At 35.3% G+C, this 23,042-nt stretch overlaps 1 protein-coding gene across 1 annotated transcript in view; it reads left to right on the forward strand.

Moving 5' to 3' along the window:
- PLA2R1 (phospholipase A2 receptor 1) overlaps positions 1 to 23,042 on the forward strand; it is a 177,301-nt gene that overhangs the window by 142,676 nt on the left and 11,583 nt on the right. Inside the window, exons 17-25 of the mRNA XM_044666572.1 lie at positions 1,032 to 1,189; positions 5,168 to 5,232; positions 5,517 to 5,620; positions 7,529 to 7,668; positions 12,360 to 12,477; positions 13,574 to 13,704; positions 14,065 to 14,212; positions 17,163 to 17,401; positions 18,685 to 18,853. Of these exons, the coding sequence (XP_044522507.1) occupies positions 1,032 to 1,189; positions 5,168 to 5,232; positions 5,517 to 5,620; positions 7,529 to 7,668; positions 12,360 to 12,477; positions 13,574 to 13,704; positions 14,065 to 14,212; positions 17,163 to 17,401; positions 18,685 to 18,853 (1,272 nt within the window). The remainder of the gene's footprint in view (positions 1 to 1,031; positions 1,190 to 5,167; positions 5,233 to 5,516; positions 5,621 to 7,528; positions 7,669 to 12,359; positions 12,478 to 13,573; positions 13,705 to 14,064; positions 14,213 to 17,162; positions 17,402 to 18,684; positions 18,854 to 23,042) is intronic.

A 23,042-nucleotide genomic window follows, 5' to 3' on the forward strand; every position in this document is an offset into this window, starting at 1 on the left:
CTCCAGTTTACTGTTTGCCTCTTAATCTTGGCTATATTGTTTTGTGTGTAGAAATTTTTATTTAGTGTCACCAGAGTTATCTATTTTAAATCTCAAAATGTTCTCTCTATTTCTTATTTTGAACTGAATTCTTCTCTTATCCACAGGTCTGACAGATAAAACTATTTTGTGCTCTTCTAATTTGTTTGTGGTATCACCTTTTGTATCTAAAGCATGCATCTGTTTTGATTATGCCTTGGTATATGGTATGAGGTGTTGAACTGTGCCTAATTTCTGCCAGTTTCCCCAGTGGTATTTGCCAAATAGTGAGTTCTTAGAGAAGCTTGGATCTTTGGGTTTGTCAAAATGCTAGGTTACTATGGTCATTAACCATTGCCTGTTGAGTATCTAGTTTGTTCCCTTGTTCCTCCACTTTATTTCTTATCCAGTACCAAATTGTTTTGATGGTTACTGCTTTGTAATATAATTTGAGACCTGGTACATTTAACACAAGTTCAATTTTTCATTAATTTTTTCATTAATTTCCTTGATGTTCTAGGTCGTTGATCTTCCAGATTAATTTTGTTATTTTTCTAACTCTTTGAGGTAGTTTTTGGGTATTTTGATTGGTAGGATACAGAATAAGTAAATGACTTTAGAAAGAAAATTGTCATTTTTATAATAATGACTCAACCTATCCATGAACAATGCGTATTTTTCCAATTGTTTAAATCTGAACTTATCTGTATGAAAAGTATTTTGTAGGTTACATACATTTTGAGATGCAATATTGGATTTTTTTTGGCCTAACTGTTTTTCACTACTATAAGGAAGAATTCATTTCAGAGTAGCGGAGTAGAGCTAATCCAGAAATGGCTTGATGTAAAAATTAGAAGTATCAACAAATTTTTGTTAAGGAAATGAGAGATTTAGGCATTAAAAAGAAAAATCTTTGACAATCTTAAAGTCAGTCTGACTGTGCCTTTTATTAAGTAGGTATATGGTAACTAATGGTGCATCTTTTGACATAATTTTTTAACTTTACATTGTAGATGAACCATGGCTTTTTCATCAAGGTACCGAATATCTTTTTCATAGTGATCCTTCTTATTGGGAGAGTTTTGAATTTGTCTGTGGTTGGCTTGGCAGTGATATGCTCAACATTCATTCTACACTAGAACAAGAATTTGTCCTCAGCAGGATAAAAATGGTAATTAGATACAGTTTCTACACAATAACCTTGAAGATTTCAAATATTATTTCATTCCATCTTCTTTGGGACATTTTCATGTTGATTTCAGACTTTTGTTGAAACTCTCAAAAACATGACCATATTTTTAGTCTTCTATTAGAGAGATTGAGAAGACAAGAAAATTGGCCTTAGCATATGGATGTCATTCATCTATTGTATTTCATTCTTGATTAGTGGGAATATTGCTGAAAAAAAAACCATGGATTTTGCTTTCGCAAAGTTTGTTCATTAAAGTCACCTGTTTCCCTGGCTTTCAAGTTATACAGATTTCATGTGCAGCAGATGGTGACTAGCAATTCTCATTTTCCCCTAAAGACAGAAAAACAATGGACTTAAGCCCTAGCATTAAGAACTTGGACTGCCTGAGGAAAAGAACATGAGAGTGGTAGAACAGGAAAAAGGATTAGCAAAAGAGATTGTGGCTTTTGTCTGGAGATCTTTGAAAATAAGATAAAGCCTCATTTTTCATCTATAGTTTACATATCTTTCTGCCTGAAAGCAGCGGGAGAAATGGGGTGATCCTATAAGATCCTTTCCAGAACCAGCATTTTTCATATTATTTCATGAAAATTGATCAAGAAATACCTTGTCCATAGATGATAGCTCTTCCAGTAATCCCTGCTAATGAGGGAGGATGAGATCTGTGATTCCTTTGTGTTTTTGAATTCCACTGAGCTGTAATACAGTTAAAAGTAGGGGGGCAGCTGGGTAGCTCAGTGGAGTGAGAGTCAGGCCTAGAGACAGGAGGTCCTAGGTTCAAACCCGGCCTCAGCCACTTCCCAGCTGTGTGACCCTGGGCAAGTCACTTGACCCCCATTGCCCACCCTTATCACTCTTCCACCTATGAGACAATACACCGAAGTTAAGGGTCTAAAAAAAAAAAAAAGTAGGTAGGGTGTCCTCACTAAGATTGACACAAGTATGGTAAGTCTCCAGGAAGGGAGATCTAGCCCCTTAATCCTCATGTGACATTGGACATTCACTAAACTTTTCTGAGCTTTCCTCATCAACCCATCACTACTTTTAAAAAAGGCCATCTTAATCTTTCTGAAAAAAAGATAGCTTTCTTATTAAACTTTCCACCATCTCCTGGCAACCATTTCTTACTCTTCTCCATCTTTTTAAATTCAAATCTGACCTCAGACACTTACCTAGTTGTATGACCCTGGCCAAGTCACTTAAGCATGTTTGTCTCTGTTTTCTCACCAGTAAAATGAACTGGAGTAGGAAATGGCAAACCACTCCAGAATCTTTGCCAAAAACAAAAACAGACAACATTATGAAGAGTCAGTTATGACCAAAAAGGACTGAACAACTAATGTCCTCAAACTCAGCTTATACAAAAGAACACTGACTTTGACCGTCTTTGACTTTGAGACATTGAGAGTACTGAATTTGGAATCATAGGACCTGAGTTTGAATCCTGGGACTGTTTGTATGACTTTAACCAAGTCACTTCCCCTAACTTGTTTCAGTTTTCTCCTCTTTAGAATAAGGGGATTACCCTAGATGAGCTGTAAGGCTCTTTTTACGCTTGCAACACTAAACCCATGAATGTGTAATTTATGAGCCCATAAATTTCCTTCCTCATCCCTACTCTCACAAGTAGTGGGTTGGCAAAAAATAAATGGAAAATCTATTTGGATTAGGAAGTCCTAGGATTTTCACAGTGACTACCACCACTTTCTCAAGCTTCGACCATTCCATCTGGATATCAGACCAACCTTGCAGTATCTAGCATATTCAGCTAACTACCAATTGGCCATTTTAACACAAACATTTGCCAGTTTTTGAGGCATTTTACAGTATATGGGATAGACCCCAAGAAGATCCAGATGGCCTAGTTTCAGCTGGGAAGTATGAAATCTGTAGTAGGCAGGCACATTCAATTTCCTAAAGCATTTTTTCCTGCTCTTAATAGATTTTCTTCCCCATTTTTTAAAGCTTCTTGAACACTTAAATTGGTTGCAAGATCCAAAAATAAAGAGAGTCCTCATTTTGTCCATCCCTGCCAGAGTGGCAAAACAATATGGAGCCACATTCTCCCCAGAGAAAGGACTAAACACGGAGAACCCATGTGGGGTCTTCCCTTCTACCTTTAGCATTCCAGTGAGTGGAAGCAGGGTGAAATTCATGGCACTGTTTTTTTCTTACTTATCAATTGTGTACCACTCTCATTTAAAGATTTCTCAGAAGTTTAAGGATGTGAAGAAACTATAATAAAATGTAGTTCTAACACTAGAACCAACTAAATTACATAAACAAACAGGGCAAGCTTCCTCCTCCCCCAAAAGGCTAATAAAGGGAACTGTTTAAACTAAATGTTTTCTGATGTTGTTCTTAGACCTTTCAGCTAGAGAAAAGAGTGTCATTATTTTCTCTCCCATTCTTTCAGCAATTGAAAGACTGTATTAAAAAAGCACAACAGGGAGTAGATTGTTAAGCACTAGTTTTCCAAATCATCATAAAGATCCTTGAGCCTATGGCTCAAATGTAAAAAGCTCTAAGCATCCCAAGGAGCTACTGGGAAGAAGATGTTCGGTGGCCAGAACCTTCTGCTAATAAGTGTCCTAGTATATTGCATTTTGTGATACTTTATGTTGACTTTTTAAGGCATGAAGACCAAAGTGCTTGTTAGTCCCTCTTAAAATCAAGTTATCAGATGCATAGGCTTTAGAATAGAGGGAAAGAGAGAGCTTCAATTTCCTGGGTCAATCTCAGCACTAAATTTTCTTTAAAATTAAGTACATTTCATTTTACTTTATGCTCCAGTGTACTTAGATTTGTACGTCTGTACTGTCAAGAAATTTTGGTATAAAATCCATCAAATACATAAGAGTCAGACTGGAAAACATTGGCAACTTTGCTTTTTTTTTAAAACTTACCTTCTACCTTAGTATTCAGATAGAAGAGCAGCAGGGCCTAGGCCAGGGGTTGGCAACCTTTTTGGCCGTGAGAGCCATAAACGCCACCTTTTTTAAAATGTAATTTCATGAGAGCCATACAGTGCTCACAGTGTGCGCTCCTGTAACAGCGCCTGAAAAAAAATTGACTTTATGGGTCCTGCAGAAAGAGCCATACGTTGCCAACCCATGGGCTAGGCAATGAGAGTTAAGTGCCTTGCCCAGGGTTACACAAATGGGAAATGTCTGAAGTCAGGTTTGAACCCAGGTCCTCTTGACTCCAGGCCTGGTGCTCTATTCACTGTGCTTCCTCACTGCTACTATATTTGCAACTTTGTGATATGGACTTTTTGCATTCTCCAGCCTCTATCTGAATGGAGAAGGTAATATCATTATTAATAATGATGATCTTTTTCTTTAGAGTAAGATATCTGGAGTTGGGAAGATTCATCTTTCTGAATTCAAATCTGGCCTCAGAAATTTATTTAGCTTTGTGACCCTGGGCAAGTCACTTGACCTAGTTTACTTCAGTTTTCTCATCTATCAAATAAGCTGGAGAAGGAAATGGCAAAGCATTCTAGTATTTTTGCCAAGAAAATCGCAAATGGCGTTAGAGAGTCAGAAATGACTAAACAACACAGTATCTTCCATTGTTTTTCAACCTTTGCCAATCAATATCATTAGGAAAATAAAACCTTAATTTTTCAGTTAAAAGAGAAAACCAACTAGTAAAAGCCATTTTTTTATTCTGAATTTTCACTTTCACTTTTTTAGATCTTTAATGGAGTTGGAAATTTTACTTGTGAATATAAGATCCTAATTTGTTTGTTAAATGTTCTTTTGTATATATAGAGTTGTGATTATTATTTTCTTCTTAATATTTCCTTTCATCATGACTATGTGATATTTTTAAGGGCAAAAAAGCTTGAGTTTTCTTGAAGTGGCATATACAGTCTTTTTTTAGATAATGGGATAAAATACCAAAGAAAACATAGAGGAAATATTGACTTTTTTCCCTTTATTTTTTTGCCAGCTATCAAAGAACAATAAAAATTGGTGGATTGGGCTCCGTGAAGAAAGACCTAACGGTGGATTTCAGTATGATTTGTATTTAATTGTATTTAATTCCCAAAGACATATTTGGAGAATAAGTAAGCCAAGTCTGTATGATTAGTATATAACATGCCTCTCAATCATAATTTATTACTTGTCTTATTAACCCCAGGAAAAAAAGACATTTTGTACTTTTATGAGTTAAAAGGAGCATTTCGACCTTGATTTACTTCCCTACCCCAGATTCCCAAAGATGATATTAGGAACTGAGTATGCAGAAGAAGAGAGAGATATGAGGGCTTTAATTTTTTTTTTAAATTTCCTTATAGTTGGAGAGATGGCTCCCCATTAATATACCAGAACTGGGATGAAGGAGGAGAAAAATCTGTGAATAATCAGAGTCAGAGATGTGGATTCATTTCATCTGAAACAGGTTTTTTGCTTATATTTTGATATGTATTCTTCATTAACCAATAATCTTCAAGGCCAATTAGAATTATTTTGGGTTACATCAGTAACATTTTAGAGGTTTGGTACTGGTCAATTTTTTAAAAAATTAATTTGCTACTCATCAGTCTATACACTGATGGAATTATCTATATGATCATTATCACACAATTAGTTTTACAACTTGGCATCTTTTCTTGTGGACCAGGGCAAAAGCAAAAATGAAAGTGTATTGAAATTGACTGAAAAAAAATTACCCATTATGGGGACTGCTCTTCAAAGCAACAGATCCTTGCCATCCATTTTCACATATTATTCTCGGTAGATAGAAATGAGTGGTCTAGATGTTTAGTATTTGTGACTTTATTTGAATGTTCACATTTAAGGGAAATTGGATTTGAGAAAATGTCTTCCTGTCCTCTTGTTAGCAACCTGTCATTAATTCTTATTTGTTCTAGTAGGGTGGCCATTTGCACCTTGGGTTTAATAATTCTTTATTTTAAAGATTAGTGATGTATTGCGTTTCCCAGAGGGTTTCTTTTTGGCTATGTAAGCTTCTTGTCAATTTGTTTTTATTATTACCTCATACTATTATTTTACATTCACACTTAATTATAAATAATTCATTCCCCAACTTAGCTGGGTTACCATCTACTGTTTCTAAAGACAAAGCCAGTTTCTGTAATTGCCATCATGCTTACTTAGATTCCATGGCAAATTGCATGTCTGTTTCTTCAGATTGTTTGAAGACTGCATTGCTCTAATAGCTTTCACTTCCTACTTTCTAATCAATAAATGGGAGTGTACTCATTGACCCTGAAAAGGGACACAGCTGTAGTCTAACCTTAGGACCAAATGCCAGGAGCAGAAGAAAAGAAGCCCACATGATGAAAGCTGTCTGAGGTTCCTCCCCTGCATACATTTAGAAAAGGAAAGGTCTTGTGATTAGTCAGCTTGCTTTTACCAGCAGGTGTCACAATAGTCTACAGAAAGCTAGTTTGGGAGTACATCGGTTCATTTAAACAAGAAAAGAATAAGCTCTCATTTTTCAAAAGTAGGAATTCCTTCCCCCTCACATTCCTGACACTGAGGTGGTAGTTTTGTTCTGTACAATTGGCAGGCACTGCCAAGCTGTGAGGAATTTGATTTCCAAGCAATCTGTCTTATATTATGTCTAATTCGCTGCTTAGAAATCCCTAAAATCCATGAAAATATCCACCTAGAAAGTCTAGTTTCTTAAAATGACAGTGGTTGAGTGTCTGTGTGTGTGTGTGTGCATGTGTGCACATGTGTGTGAGTGCACATGCATGGGGGTTACTCAATAGTATCTGTTAAGAAGTTTGACTTTTTGTTATTGATTTCTGCGAAGGTTCTTGGAGACATCCAAGAAATAGTTTTGGAATGTCCACCATTATAAAGCCAAATGCTATATTCCACACAATTGATTCCTCTGGAAACTTCCTTAATACAAAATTCTTACACTGTTAAGTACTTTTCTCCTTATTTTGTGCTTTCCCTTTCTGTTGAAGCTAAATATTTTTTAAACAAAACTGTTAGGGTAGCAAATATTTTTTTCATGAGCCAAATATTGGCATGATATCAACCAGACTTTCTTTGCATCTACTTTCTTTGCCTTTGCAAAATGCTCATGTACATAAACTGCTCTTAGAGTTGACTAATAGAATTACCCATTTAGCGAATGTCACTTGAAAATATATTGTTAATTGTTAAGTTAAAATTATAATTGTTGATTGTAGTTCAGTTGTCAGAATGAAAAAAATGAATTTTAAAAATAATGGACTACTGTAACTAGCCAAAGATTTGTTGAAGGGATGGTTAAATCAGTAACATTTTCAAACCCTTTCTAATTAAAAAATAATTTCTTCTTCCTAAGGACTCTGGAGTAATGAAGATTGTTCTGTTTACATGCCCAGTATTTGTAAGCGTAAAAAAATATTAGTTATAGAGAAAGAGAGAGAAATACCAAAGCAACATGGATTGTGTCCCAAGGGATGGCTGTACTTTGACTATAAGGTAAACCTGATTTCAAGTGGTAAATTCTATTTCTGTAACATAGAAATTAAAATGTCTTTCAAGATCAGAAACTATGAGTAGGAAATGAGACCTTTATTTTTAGCTTCCAACCTACTTAATAATTTTTCAATTTATAACCTGTGCAAACATTTTAGAATACAGATATAGCCGTCTAATTTCTCCTTTCTTGCTGGATATCTCCTCAGCTTTTGATAATCTGTAAATGTAACTAATATATTAATTCGTGCCTCTGTAAACTTGTCCCTCAGTTGTTTTATGTATGTGAGTTTTACCTAGCTGCAAAACTATAAACTCTTCTGGGACAGAGCCAGTGTCTTTCATTTCTTCTTTATTTCCCATGTCTGAACCCACTACCATGTTCTGAGCACCTTAGAAACTGAGACAAAATTGTCTTTGATGGTTCAGCTCAGTCTCATGCCTCACAAAGCATTGAATTTCCATATAAACTGAAATAAAAGATTTACCAGTAGGGATTATGCTACCTTAGAACTATTTCATAGACTATGTTTAATTAGTTCCTGGATACTTCCTCTATCTCTTCTGTCATGCCTAGTTGTTGTTGTTGTTTTTTTAAATAAATTATTCTATGGGCTTTAGATGAAAGTTGTTGCACTATTTGTTATTTTGATAATTTGAAAACTCCAAATAAGTCATGATCCCAGTAGTTCATACTTTTATATTAACAGAATACATATATATTAAAAATATACTGTTTTTCCAATGATTTTTCTTCTATTGTTACTCGAAAAAACCAGCCATTAATATCATGAGTTCATACCAATGATCCAACCTGCTCAGTGGTACAGAGACTTTTTTTAAAAAATACAGTTGACCTCAAAGGCCTCACTACCTCATTCTAAACAATTACTTCCTGTCATTGGAAACTGCAGATTCAACTTAAATTACAGTGAGAAAAAGATAGCAGTTGACAGCATTAAATTCTGAATGGAAAGATCTCAGAGTTTTAGTGGGTTGCAAGCTCAAAAATATGAATCAGCATGAAATTTAGCAGCCAAAAATAACTAATGCAATATTGGACTGTTTGAGGGGCATAGCTCCCTGGAACAGAAAAATGAGAGCTCCATTGTGTTCGGCCCTCATCAGATTTTATTGGAATCTAGACAGAATTTAAGAAGAATGTCAATAACCCAGAGAGTGTTCAAAGGAGGGCAACCAGGATAGAAAAATGAAGATTTGACAATTGGTTAAAGGAATTGATCATGTTTACTTTGGAGAAGAAAAGAATCAGGAAAGGAAATGGTAGCCATCTTTAAGTCTTTAAAGGCAGACATATAGAAGAGAGATTTGTTCCATTTTATCCCATAGAAAATAACCAGGAGCAATGCATGGACATTTCAAAGAGATAAATTTAGGTTTGATGTCAGGAAAAAAAAAAGCTTCCTAATGATTAAAGCTGTCCCAAAGTGAAATAGGCTGCCTAGAATGGTAGTTCCTTAGAATGGAGGTCTCCAAGCAGTAGCTGAATAGCCTTTTATTAAGTAGGTAGAGAGGAATCCTTTTATGTATGGGTTGGATTACATGGCCAATAAGGACCCACCGGTTCTCAGATTCATTATTTATCTTAATATGGTTATTAACCCATTTTTAATCACTCCTAGGGAAAACATAGGATCTCAAACATACCCGTTTGGAACAAGCGAGGAAAAAAAGTGCAAAGGACCACAAGTGTATACTATATATATCGGTAGTGCAAACTAACTGTATCAGTCAGTCCATAAAGACTTATTAAACACTTACTGCATGCCAGTCACTGTGCTAAGCACTGGGCTCACAAAGAAAGATAAAAGACAGCCCCTGCTCAGGGAACTCACAGTCTAATGAAGGAAGGGAGAAAGAAGGGAACAACAATATACCTACATTAAGTGCCTATAACTTGCCAGGTTAAGTCCTTTACAAATATAATCTCTTTTTATCCTCACAACAACCCTCAGAAGTAGGTGCTATTATTATCCCCATTCTACAGCTGAGGAAACTGAGGCAGACAGAGGTTTAATGACTTGCCAAATAGAAAAGTGAAAAACCAGTTATGACTTTTAAAATAGAGAAAAGACAAAAACAAATATTCTAGAGTCACATATTTGATAAAGTATATCCCCAGTAGTTTGGATCAAACCATTCTCTAGCATTTATCTCATATTTCATCCTTTTCAAATACTCAAAATATTCTCAGAAGGACCGTTGTTCTCCTCAATGTACATACACCCCATAAAGATGTAGGTTGCAGCCCACCCATGCCTAGCCTGTGAAATTCTTGTTCACTTTCTTCCATAAGTTTGCCACACAGAGTCTGCCCAATATATGTGTAGGGACTTTTCCTTTGGTGTGCTCTTCAAATGCTTGATAGTCCTTTTTGAGGCATCTAGTCACAACAGTTGCCATATTTAACCAAACATTTTTCATTTAGTCTAGACTCATAATTAAACTTCCAAAAAGATATGTATCCTCTACCATTTTCTTCCTGGAAGAAATCAGAGATGGCAATGGTGAAGGAGAATGGTTTTAGCCCCCAGTGATTAATTTATTTGGGGTGAATACAAACAAAAGTCCAGCAATATAGGAGCATATGGCATTTCTGAAATAACAAAGGTAAAGTCTTAAATAATTCTCAAAAGTGCTACTGATTTGGAGAGACTGTTTTTTTTTCTGAAGAGCAACTGAACAAAACAGTTTTTTTATACTTTTATCTCCTAATCATTTTAGGTAAAAGTTATGTATTAAGAATTAAAGAATTAAGTGATGAGCAAGTGAATGATTATGTGTTATGATTTCAAGATTCCTTTCTCCAAGAAAAATATTTCCTCTACATTTTATATCTGTCCAATGGTTTGGAACCATGTTTATCAGGTTTTTTCCCAAAGATTCTTGGGAGATGGATTGATTATTTGTCCTATGTAGATAGGATAACTGAGGCAAATGGTTGATTTAGTGTCTTTTCCCAGAATCTCAGAGAGCCCACAAAATTCCTCTTTAATGGTACAAAACATTCTAATGGAAATCCTTTGCAAAAGCACTTTGACCAGCATTTACCGAGAAGGAAAAATGGCAAGGTACTTGCTACTGCAGAGATGGGCTTTATTTCAGAAACAGAGGCCCAAATTTAGACACAAGGAGCCTTTGTGTGCAGAAGGGGTGCACCAAACAATTCTAAACCCTCCTTTCTTAAGATAGACTTCATTCTTCCTTTGTTACTTTTTCATTTGCAGTTCTTAAGATCTCTAGCTTCAGTCTGATTAATCGTTAATATGAACCACAGAGTTTGTAATCCACCCATATACAGGATTTTTCTTAAGGATTCTCTTCTGTTTAATAAAACATCCCATTTGAAGGAGATGTCTTTAAATATAAGAAGTCTTCAATTCGTATCATAGATGTTCTCACTGTACAAATTAGTAAATTGGTTTAAAAAAACATAGTTTAGACACAAGGATATTGAACTTTATTTTGTGGCTTAATTTTCATTTTAAATGAATATACTTCATCAGCTAATAGAAGTAGAGCATAGATTTGAAGCAGCAATATGAGACACCAGTGCCATACTCAGCTGATAAATCTTAGTCAAGATGGGTATTGGTATATTTTTTCCCAGAGAAAACTTATATGGCCAACCATGAAGACACAGATGCTAAGAGAACATTTTTGCTTATTTTCCAGTAGTTAAAGAGCCAGTGTTCCCAAAGTCTGCCATTACCATGGTTCTTTTATGCTTTACCACTACAAGAGCACAAAGCTAAAGGCACTATAAGAAGAGTTCTCATTTAAATAATGTTTTAGAGTTTACAAAGCATTTTGCACAAGAACCCTCTGCAATATCAAGTGCAAATACCATCATCCCATTTTACAAATAAGGAAACTGAAGCTCAAAGAGGTTATTACTTTCCCAGTCATAAAGTTGTAAGAGGCAATCCTCAAACTTAGATCTATTGAAATCAGCACTTGTTCCTAGATATCAAAATGGTATCTATGAAACTGAATAATCCTATAAACTCTTCTACTTTATTATGGCTTTCTTAGAGAATCAGAGTAACTAAATTATTTTTATTTTTAATTGTATTGTTTTAAATTAATTTTTAAACCTGTTAAGTTAAATTTATTTTTTATTTTTATTCTGAACCTAATAAACACCAAAGACAATGGGCACTTGCATATATAAAGGGGATTGTGTATAAAAATGGGTCTTTATTATCTACAATTTGCATTTCTTTTTTTTTAGCTTAGATACTTTAAAATTTTTTTTCTAGATTATATCAATTAATTACCTCACAATTTTTAATTTTCATTTTCTGACAATTTGGAGTTCCTCCTTCATACCCCTCCCATTTAGGCCCCAAAGCTGTCATGCTTGCTTGACCTTCTTTGTGATCTTTCTTCTGTTATTTTCTAATTAAATAAAATTGAGACCATAACTGCCCAAGTCGATGAAGGAAATTTCCAGAACTTCTCTTCATACACTATTTCAGGCTCTTGGAAACATATGTTCATTAATTCATGGGATCAAAGTGGGAAGGATCCTTGGAGTCCAACCAATTGGCCAACCAATTCAATGATGAGGAAACTGAAGCCTAGGCATGTGAAGTTACTTTCCCAAGGTCACATAGGTGATAAGTAAGAGGAGATAGAAATAATACCTTAAAAATAATTTTTGTCCAAAGTGCTTCCTGGTGGAAATACCAAAGGATCCAATGTTCCAGAAGTCCTGGAAGAGTGCTCAGAATTTCTGTGCTGAAGAGAATGCGACACTTGCTTCCATTCAAAATGAAGTGGAACAAGGTATGGTATTGAAAGTTCAATTTTACCAACTAACTATTTTTCTAAACTCTTACCTTCTGTCTTAGAATTGATACTGTCTATTGGTCCCAAAGCAGAAGAACAATAAGAGTTAGGCAATGGGAATCAATTGATTTGTCCAGAGTCACACAGCTAAGAAGTGTCTCAGGACAGATTTGAACCCAGAATTTCCCATCTCTAGGCCTGGCACTCAACCAACTGAGCTATCTAGTGGCCTATTTACCAATTAAATATTGTTAGACCAAGTGTTTTACACATTTACTTTGAGTGTGTTTTAGATTTACTTCTTTGTACAGGGATTCCTTTTCTTCCTTAAAAGAAAAGAAATTTAAACTCCTTGAGGGCAAGTATTATTTTGGTTTTTGTCTGTGTCCCCAGTGCCTGGCAAACACTGGATATTTAATAAATACTTGTTGAATAAATGAATATTTGAATATGCTCAGTGTTGTTCTAAAAATAAAAATCCCATAACTCATTCAAGGTGAAGGTTGTAAGTGCATTGTCAAGACTGTATAAATATTCATCATTCTAAGCAATGATCATACAGATGGAGTCTAAAAAGGCTAGGGTGGTATGTGCATAACAATAAGCTGCTGGTGTTGCATTCTTTTTGTCCTCTTGGGAATAGTGTGCAGAATAAGGGGATATGTGTGCTCAGTTTCCTAAATGGCACAGAATGTAATATGTTGTTGGTACAATGAATTTTCCCTAGGCCATTGAAAGATTTCTCTTCCCAGGATGATTTGGGTTTTTGCCAGCTGTGCATTATAATTTAAGTATAGTAGAGGGATTATTTTTTTCCAGTAAAACAGTCATTTTATGAACATGCTAAAATTGTTTTGTTAAATGTGTGATAAGACCCCAGGCCTGGCCAGCTAATGTCAGCGAACAATGGCAGTGAAATAGGAGAAAGAATGCATTACTTTAAACAAGGACAATATAACAAATTCTTACCGCTGATTTGTAATTAAGTTTCCCCTTTATTTAAATGTAGCAATCATAGCTACAAACAGGGATATGTGATTACACAAATGGTTTCTATGATATTAATGTTAGTAATGTATTCTTGTTTTTGCAGCTTTCATTACAATGAATCTTTTTGGACAGAAGGCTAATGTTTGGATAGGTTTACAGAGTGACAATTATGAAAAATGGCTAAATGGAGAGCCTGTAACATATTCTAACTGGGCTCCAGTTGAGATAATAAATGTAAGTTCTGAGATATGGTTTTCAGAAGTCATTTTAAAATGATCTTGTTGAAGAAAGAAACTTTAGTCTGAATTATCAAGTTTTCTCTGATAACCAATGTAATCTGTGTTCACTTTTTATTAGTGTTTTCATTTTTTAACAAATCAACTTAATATGTTATTCTATAAACATGCTTAATTATCACTTGTTATTTTTACTTTGTAGATAATTCACTGATTATATGAAAAATTGATAAGCTAATAGTACATAAACTTTATAGTAATTATATTTTTATCAGGTACAAAATACATTCTATACTAGATTTTCAAAGGCCTACTGTGATTTTTTTTTAACAACTAATAAACTCTTTTTTTTTTTAAGAGTAAGAGCTATAACTCCACAAATGTTCGAGAACAAGCTTCTCTCTGTGCCTTGTTATCAAGTAATCCTAATTTTCATTTTACTGGGAAATGGTACTTAGAAGATTGTACGAAGAACACTTTTGGATTTGTCTGTGAAAAACCACAAGGTAAGGAACCTTTTTTCTCCTTTATGCATTTGATCTTCTTTTTCATATTTAACAAAACCATGCCCTACCTCCCTGAGCATGCATACCCGTTTCGGTGGGTTCCCAAATACAGCAGGTTGATAATAAAGCCTATCTACTGACTTCAGTTGCATAAGTAGACCACTGCATGGCCCTGGACTAACTTGTGAAAAGAAACACATCCCGAAGAAAAGGTTGCATTGGCTCCCATCCTCCAGCCCTCCAAATGGTCCCTGAGCCCAAACCTAGCATAGGACACACTGTTTTTCACTCTAGGAGTCAAAAACCACAGAATGACTTCATTGGAGTCAAAAACAGTCATAGAAATAGGAACTACAAGTCTCCAAATATCTATTTGTTTATAGTGCCAGCGAGCTGTAGCCTATTCATGAGAAGTGTGGAAAGAACTTCTTGTGTCTGTCCTCCATCCAAGACCTTGACATTGATGAAGGAAAAGAAAGACAATGAGCCGTCAAACTTGAACGGACTATATGTATACTAATTAGGAATAGAAATTCTCTCCATTCTACATTGCCTAATGTGTATAGCAAACTTGAAAGCGTTAACTACATTGCGACTTATTATTAATTATTATTATTGCATCTAAGTGATGTTGAGGAATCAAGAACTACTAATTTAAAACAATCTGGGAGGAAATCTTTTAATCTTTTTACTTATCAGGTTATAATAGTGATCCTGGAATTCTGAAACAGAATATTAGATCAATTAGGTTATAGCCAATTGAAAAATGGAATATAGAGCTAAAGAAACCTTCAAGATCATCTAGTCAAGCCCTCTCTTTAACCCATAAGGAAACTGCGGCCCCCTGAGGTAAACTGGTTTGCTCAAAGTCATATAGCTGTTGACTAACAATTGAGATTTGAACCTACATTCTTTGACTCCAAATTAGGGGTTCTTTTTAGTACACATCAGTATCCCTGAAGGGGGTATTGTTGAAGGAACTGAGAAGTCCAAGCTGTCCAGGAGAATCCCTCAAAAACTATGGAGCTATCTCTACCATGTCAAAATTATAGACTTGTTGGACATGTCACTCTCTAAACATCATTCCTCTTCTGCCACATTTTCAAATTAATTTCAGTTTTTTACTCAGTCATTTATTCATTACACAAATGTATTTAATTTATTTCATCTTATTAGATTTGTCCTAATATCCTAGTCTAGTGATAACTTTTGGGATTCTGTGGCAGTCTTCTACCTTATTATGTTACACCCCCAGTTTCTGTGTCATCTTCAAAGTTGATAAGCATGCCTTTTGTCATCTTTGAAATCATTTATAAAAATATACAACCCAAAGAATTCACTTTTTAGCAAAAATTGCTGGGAAAACTGGAGAGCAATCTGGCAGATTTTAGAGTTAGGCCAGCTTCTTATACCACATACCAAAATAAGTATTAAATGAACATATAACTTAGATATAAAAGGTCATGTCATAAATAAATTATGATAGCAAGGAACAAATTACCTGTCATATCTATAGATAAGGGAGGAGAGTTCATGACCATACAAGAAATAGAGATCACATCAAACTAAATGGAAATTTTTTATTACATAAAATTTAAAAGTTTTTGCATAAGCTTAGCCCAAACAGCTAAAATTAGAAGAGAAAAAGTTAAATGAAGAAGAAAATACCTTTGTAGCAAATTTCTCAAATAAAGGTCTCTTTTCCAAATTATAAAAGGAACTGATTTAAATTGAGAGGGATAGGAACCATTCCCCAACTGGTAAATAGTTAAAGTATATGAAACCAATTGTCTAAGGAAGAAATTCAAGCTACAAATAACTATATTTAAAAAAAAGTCCCAATTCACTAATAATTAGAGAAATGAAAATTAAAGCTTATCTGAGGTCTACCTCATACCTATTGGACTGGCTTATGTTGAAGGGAAAATGGGCATTTTAATGGACTGTTATTAGAGCTATGAATAGGTAGAGCCTTTCTACAACACCACATGGAGCATTTACTATAAACATTAAACTATTTCAAGGGCTATTAAGCTACAAAAATTTTTAAAAATGTGTTTTCTCTTCAGTTACAGCCAAAACAGCTTTAATAAGGTATTGAACCAGAGCCAGCTTAGATAAAGGATAAAGATTGAAGTTAGATTTCAGAAAATTAAATTTCAAATTCTTCCTCAGACACTTAGAAGCTTTTTAACACTGAACATGTCACTTAGTCCCTCAGTCTTCAATTTCATCTATAAAAAAAAAACAACAACCAAAAAAAAAACCAAGACAAGAAAAGAGAGTGGCTGCTAAAATCCCTTCCATCTCTAAATCTGTGATCCTAATTTGTTGAAGTCTTGAAGTGTACTCCAAGTATTCTAAATGGTTTCTAAATTCCTTCATCTAAAACCGTCCTATTTCTATTAGTTATATTGGTTCATGGATTAAAACTGAGAAGGCCTTCAGAGGCTATTTTAAAGATGAGGACCAGAGTTTTAAAGGTTAAACCTTCCTTCTGTAGGGTTATACAGACTTAATAAGTATCTGAGATAGGATTTGGACCCAGACCATTCTGATTTCAAGGCCAGCTCTCTAAGAAAGGCAAATTGACTTTTTTTAAAATCACTATATGGTGGAGGTGGAGATTGCTTAAATAGATTACCTACTATTCCACCAAATAGTCATTTTGTTCCTAATCTTTGAAACCAGAAAATTTCCCTGAGAATTTCAATGTTTATCCTGAAGTTTCAGGGGGCCACTGTTGCAATTTTATCAACTGCCTGTTATTTAGTATCACCTGGTAATGAGACATGCTATAAATGAAAGTCAATTCTAGCAGAATAAAAAGAATTCTGGAGTTATTTGAATCAAAAGGCCTGAGTTTTAACCCTGGCTTTGCCAATAACTAGTAACGTAAGTCATTTTTCCTATTCAGGGACCTAATAGAACATTTTTATAATTGTTACAGATACCTCTGGGCACAATATGAATGCATCTGCTATGTTTCCAATACCAGAAACCTTAGAATATGGAAATAAAACTTATAAAATAATTAGTGCTGATATGACTTGGCATGCTGCTTTAAAAACCTGTATGGAAAATGGAGCAGAATTGGTCAGTATTACAGATCAGTTTCACCAATCCTTTCTCACTGTCATCATCAACAGACTAGGACATGCCCACTGGATTGGACTCTTTACCTCAGACGTAAGTGCAGCTTTTTTAGGTGCATCTTTGCATAAATAAGTGTTGAATGGGGTGGCAAAATGGTAATGGGAGAAGAGATGGCCTGGATTTGAATCCCAACTCTGAAAACTACTCTCTGAATGACCCTACGCAAGTCACTCAGCTTCTCTGAGACTCAGTTTCTTTACATGTAAGATAGAATTGAAGAAAGAAATGACGAATCACTCTGGAATCTCTGCCAAAAATAAAACCAAATTGGGTCATGAGAAGTCAAGACACAATTGAAATTGATCAGTCAAACAAGAATGTAGAAGTAATTTTTTTCGGGTTTTTTTTTTTTTTTTGGAGAGTGATGCAGTTTGCACTCTCTGCTTTACAGCGTTGTAAGGAGAGTACTAAGAAAACTATGTGTATTGACTTTATAAACGTGTATTAATTTTAATTAATCATCTTACTAGGTGTGGCCAGTAAGAATTTTCCATGTAATGCTTTTTATCATGTTAACGAGTTATCCCACCTATTTACAGTTTTAAAATATTCCATCATGCTCCCTTTTGGGATCGGAAAACCTGATTTAATTATTCTCTTTGGTACTTATACAGCACTTAGCATAGTGCCTAGCACATAGCAGAAACTTAAATGTTTTTTGATTGACTAGCACCATAATTTCAATCACTCTTGAGATTTAACTTATAGGTGCGTTCTTTCCACTCTGGTACTAAGATTTGGAGAAGTTTTTGATTGTTTTTGGAAAAAGTGTGGATATCCCAGAATCCAGGAGGGGACATGTCTTTTCTCTTTTAAGGCCCTCATCTTCTGACTTACGATCAATTTTGTATTTTGGTTCCAAGGCAGAAGAGTGGTAAGGGCTAGGCAAAGGGGATCAAGTCACTTGCCCAGGATCACACAACTAGGAAGAATCTAAGGTCAGATTCTAACCTAAAAACCTCCAATCTCTAGGCCTGGTTTTCTTTCCAGTGAGAGACACTACTTACCCCCAGATATGTCTTCTTATTCCTGGCCTCTCTTTATAGAGACGTAGAAGTATGAATATTAGATTGGAGTTCAGGTATGAGATATTTAGTTTGGAAAGGATTTTTACATAGAGAGTCATTGTCATCCAAACCAAGGATCTGCTTTAATTTAGTAGTTCTTAATCTGGAGTCTGGGGATTTTTTGGAACATTTTGATAACCATAGATTCCATATATTTTATTTTATGCATTTCCCCAGATAGCCAAGGGTGTTTGGACATGCACAAAAACATGTGAAAATTGCCTTCTCTAATTAAATTTCCTTCTGTAGAATGGTCTTAATTTCGAGTGGTCAGATGGGACCAAGCCCTACTTCACTTACTGGGAAGATGAAGAATCAGCATCTGTGGGTGAATGTACTTTTGTGGCTATGAATGGACGCTGGAGGAGTATAGACTGTGAAACCCTTCTGCAAGGAGCAATCTGTCATGTGCCAAAAGGTAGAATTATGACTGGTAAAACTCATATAGCAGAGAGTTTGCCATTTATTTTATTCTACTTAAATTTATTAACTAATTCTTTTTCCTTGAAACCTTTGCCTTCTGTTCCTTAAAAAAACAAACAAACAAACAAAAAACACCTCTTACCTTCTATCTTAGCATCAATCGCAAATATGTTTTCCAAGGCAGAAGAGGAGTAAGGGCTAGACATTTGGGGTGAATTATCTGCCCCAGAGTCACACAGCCAGAAAGTATCCAAAGTCTTAATTGAACCAGGTCCTCCTGACTGTAGGTCTGGCGCTCTACCCACTGAACCACCTAGCTGCCCCTACCTTCTGTCTTAGTATCATTTCTTAAACAGAGGAGCATCAAGGGCTAGGCAGTCAGGGTTAAGCAACTTGCCCAGGGTCACCCAGCTAGGAAGTGTCTAAGACTATATTTTAACCCAGGTCCTCCCAACTCCAAGTCTGGCACTCCATTCTCTGTGACATCTTGTTGCCCCTTCACTAATACTTAAAAGATAGTCTCATACACATCAGGTCTAATAAAGGAGGTTGTATGACATCTCCCTAGTGAAGCCAAGGCAGTCTACAGATTTTCTCCCAGGCATCGGCATATTTTGACTTAATCTTCTTTGAAAGAACACTAAACTAAGAATTGGGAGATCTGTTACAGACCAAATTCTGCCACAAGTAAGCTATATAGCCTTGGACAAACCATCTCTCTGGATCTTGGCCTTCACATCTGGAAAATAAGGAGGTTGGTCTAGATAGGTTATAAGGTGTCTTCTAGGTCTGATGTGCTATGAATCTGAGATTGATATCTATTATGGATATGAAAGGTAGGCTGGGAGTTGCAACTAAAAATGCAAATTCTTCCTCCCAAGCTCCCATTACTCCCATAGTCCAATAGTCCTTGCTTAGAACTAATGTTTGTCAACACTCAATTAATCTCAGGTAAAGGGCCTCTGGAATTAAAATTCTGATCTTGTTAGGGTTAGTCCCTGTGTTACTTTTAATATTCTTAACTGATTATTTTATTTAAATGCCCCATAAAGAGTTCTTAGAAAAGGGCATTGGGGGAAAATTTTTGTGGAAACAAGGACAAATACACACATAATCTATCTCTTTATTAAGAGATAATAAAGACCAAAGCTATTTAATAAACAAATCATTAGGCTGAGAGCAGAAGGGTAAAGGCAAATACAACTTACTAATTTGCAGATCATTAATGGACCCTGGCCAACTGATAGGCATAAGAGATATCCAAGGATTTTATGAAGTCTTTATGGACTTTTACAAAATGTGATCGCTTGGGTTACAGATATGAGAGAAATAATCTGTCATTTAAAAATTTTTATTTATAAACATCAAATACATTATAAACTTTGGCATAATACTGTGCTATTTCAGATCCTTTGCCCCCAAATGTAAAATGGCTACTCCAGACAGAATCTGAAACCTCTTCTAGGAGTAGTAGAATTTAGTCCAGATCAGCTCACAAGACTTCATGGTCCTTTAAGATGGGCATCATGTTTATTTTCTTGCTTTTCTCCGTAATCTCTAGCACATAGCACAATGAATATATTAACTGCTCAGAGTCATCACTCATTACCATTCCATTTACAGATTGCTTCTATCAGGCCTACTGCTTACATTATTACAGGTACTAGCCTGGGAATAAAGAAATCTGTATTCTTATCCAAGCTCTGACAGTAACCCATGTCAGATCTCTGAGGCACACCCTTTTCCAGATCTTTGAGGCTCTTTTCAGATCTCTAAATTAAAGGATGTGGGCTAAATAATCTCTAAAATCCCTTTTATCATCATGAGGGTATATTCTAACCTGGCTTTAATATTTAAAAATGAAAAGCTTACAATAAAATATGAACTTTATAAAATAATATATGCAGAATGACATACACACATAACATATATAGATAGCGGCAGTATTGTGCAGTGGAAAATAGCTTCACAACCAAAAAGACCTTAGTTCAAGTCCTGCCTTGAATCTGGAACAAGTTATTTAGTCTCTTATTGCTCTGGACAACATTCTAAGACTGTATGTTGCAGAAAAGTTGCCAATCTATATTGTTTGAGGGATTTCCTTACCCAAGGAGTTCCTCCCAAATTAGAGGTATATCTCTTTCTCTCTATTTCCTTATATTTACTATTTTTCTTTAAAGACAGGAACCACATTTTCTATTTCAATTTCCTTCATGACTAATTAGAGTTATGTTCTGTACACACAATGGATACCCAGTAAATATTGACTGGATTATTGGACATCCTTTCTTCCAGTTAGTGATTAAGGAAATAGAAATAGCTGATGTGATCCCTGTCTGTCCAATACACCCAAGACTTCTGCTCATGCTTTGAATGAGAGACAAGCTTATCATAAAAGTATTTTAGTATACCTTCTTCGCTATAAATGAGATAACATAAATAGACATATCTATATATGCCAGATCAGGAAAACTTTCCCCTTTTTTAAGTTTTTAGGGAAGTTTTAGAAGAATTGACTTCTTAAGCCACAAGAGTGCCATGTACTTATCTGTACTATTATCCTAATTTAATATTGTAAAATACTACATGCTTCAAATAAGACAGAACTGGATATAATTATATATAGGTTTCCTGAGTGGGCTCATTTTAAATAGATATGCCTCTTTGGGCCTGAGTTTCCCAGTTTTAAAAATGAGACTTCTAAAATCCTTTTCAATTCTAAGTTTGTTATCCTCTGGTTCTTAGACAACACTCATGCTCCCTCCCCATCCATATGAACTCTAGCAAGCTTGTAAACTAACTCATATTAAGTTGTTAGCAGCTGATAACAGTGTTAGGTGTCTCTTCTCTCCCAGTGATGCTTTCATTTTAAATTTGGATAATATTGTACTAGATGGGACTTACTGCTTTATTTAAAAGAAATTTGGGAGCAGCTAAGTGGCTCAGGATTGAGAGCAAGGCTTAGAGATAGGAAGTTCTGGGTTCAAATATTTGGTCTCAGGTATTTCCTTAGCTAATTGACCCTGGACAAGGTCCATTGCCTAGCCCTTACTGCTCTTCTGCCTTGGAATCAATACATAACATTAATTCTAAGATGGAAGATAAGGGATTCTTAAGTAATCAATTTCCAATGTCTCAGAGACAGGTTGGGAAGAAGAAAAACTATTTCTCATTCTCTTTAGTAACTTCAAAATCACATCACTTAACAAATAATATTTTAGGTCTATAATTATCCCAGTTCTTCTAACTTTCAATAAAGTATGTCTCATGAGAAAGAAAATCAGATATTGGCAAGCATTTAGTAAACTATAATTGAAGAGGCTTCACTGACATAAAACAAAACCCCTAAAATGAATAAATGGTCTTCAAGAGTTGATGTGGATGAAAAAATGTGTTATCCTGTAATCAACCTGGAAGTACTCCTTTTCAGAATTGGTCCTTGAACAACAGACATGCAGGTCATCATTGGACCCATATGTGAAGCTTTCCACATTGGTAGAACTTGCCAGAATTTACACACCATAGCCACAGCCTTCAGTATTTGAAGGTTATTCTCATGCTATGATGAGGCATGGGAGGAGGGCTTCAAAGGATTTCTTTCATATGACTGAAATAATTTACTTATGCAGAATAACTTAAAATCAAGTCCAAGTAGTAGGGGGGTTTTGTTTTTGGTTTTCTGTTTTGTTTTATCTTGTTCTTTTCCCTTCATCTCAGTTACAGAAGCTAGCCTTAGACATGTGGATCATAATAACTAGATATTGAAAAATAAACACATGTAGAAGAACTCATTGTGGACTTCTATGAGTACTTTTATATGATTTCACATTTTCCATCAAATAGAATAAAGACTTTCCTGAACCTGATACATTGTTACCTTGAGTGTTTATACAAAATCCAAGTTTCCTTGTACCGACATCTATAGAGATTTTAACATTAAGCAAGGGAAGAGGAAAGGAATAAAGATTTATATGACACCTACTATATGCTAAGTACTATGCTAAACACTTTATAAATGTCATCTCATCAGTTCTGCACAAAGACCCTGAGTGGTTGGTATTGTTATTATTCCCATTTTACAGATGGGGAAAGTGAGGTAGGCAGAGCCTAAGTGACTTGCCCAAGGTCACCCAGGGAGTCTGTGTCTGATGCTAGATCTGAACTCAGGTCTTCCTGGTTCTAGG

This window comes from Gracilinanus agilis, chromosome 3 (genome assembly GCF_016433145.1).
Source record: "Gracilinanus agilis isolate LMUSP501 chromosome 3, AgileGrace, whole genome shotgun sequence".
In the NCBI taxonomy this organism is placed as follows: Eukaryota; Metazoa; Chordata; class Mammalia; order Didelphimorphia; family Didelphidae; genus Gracilinanus; species Gracilinanus agilis.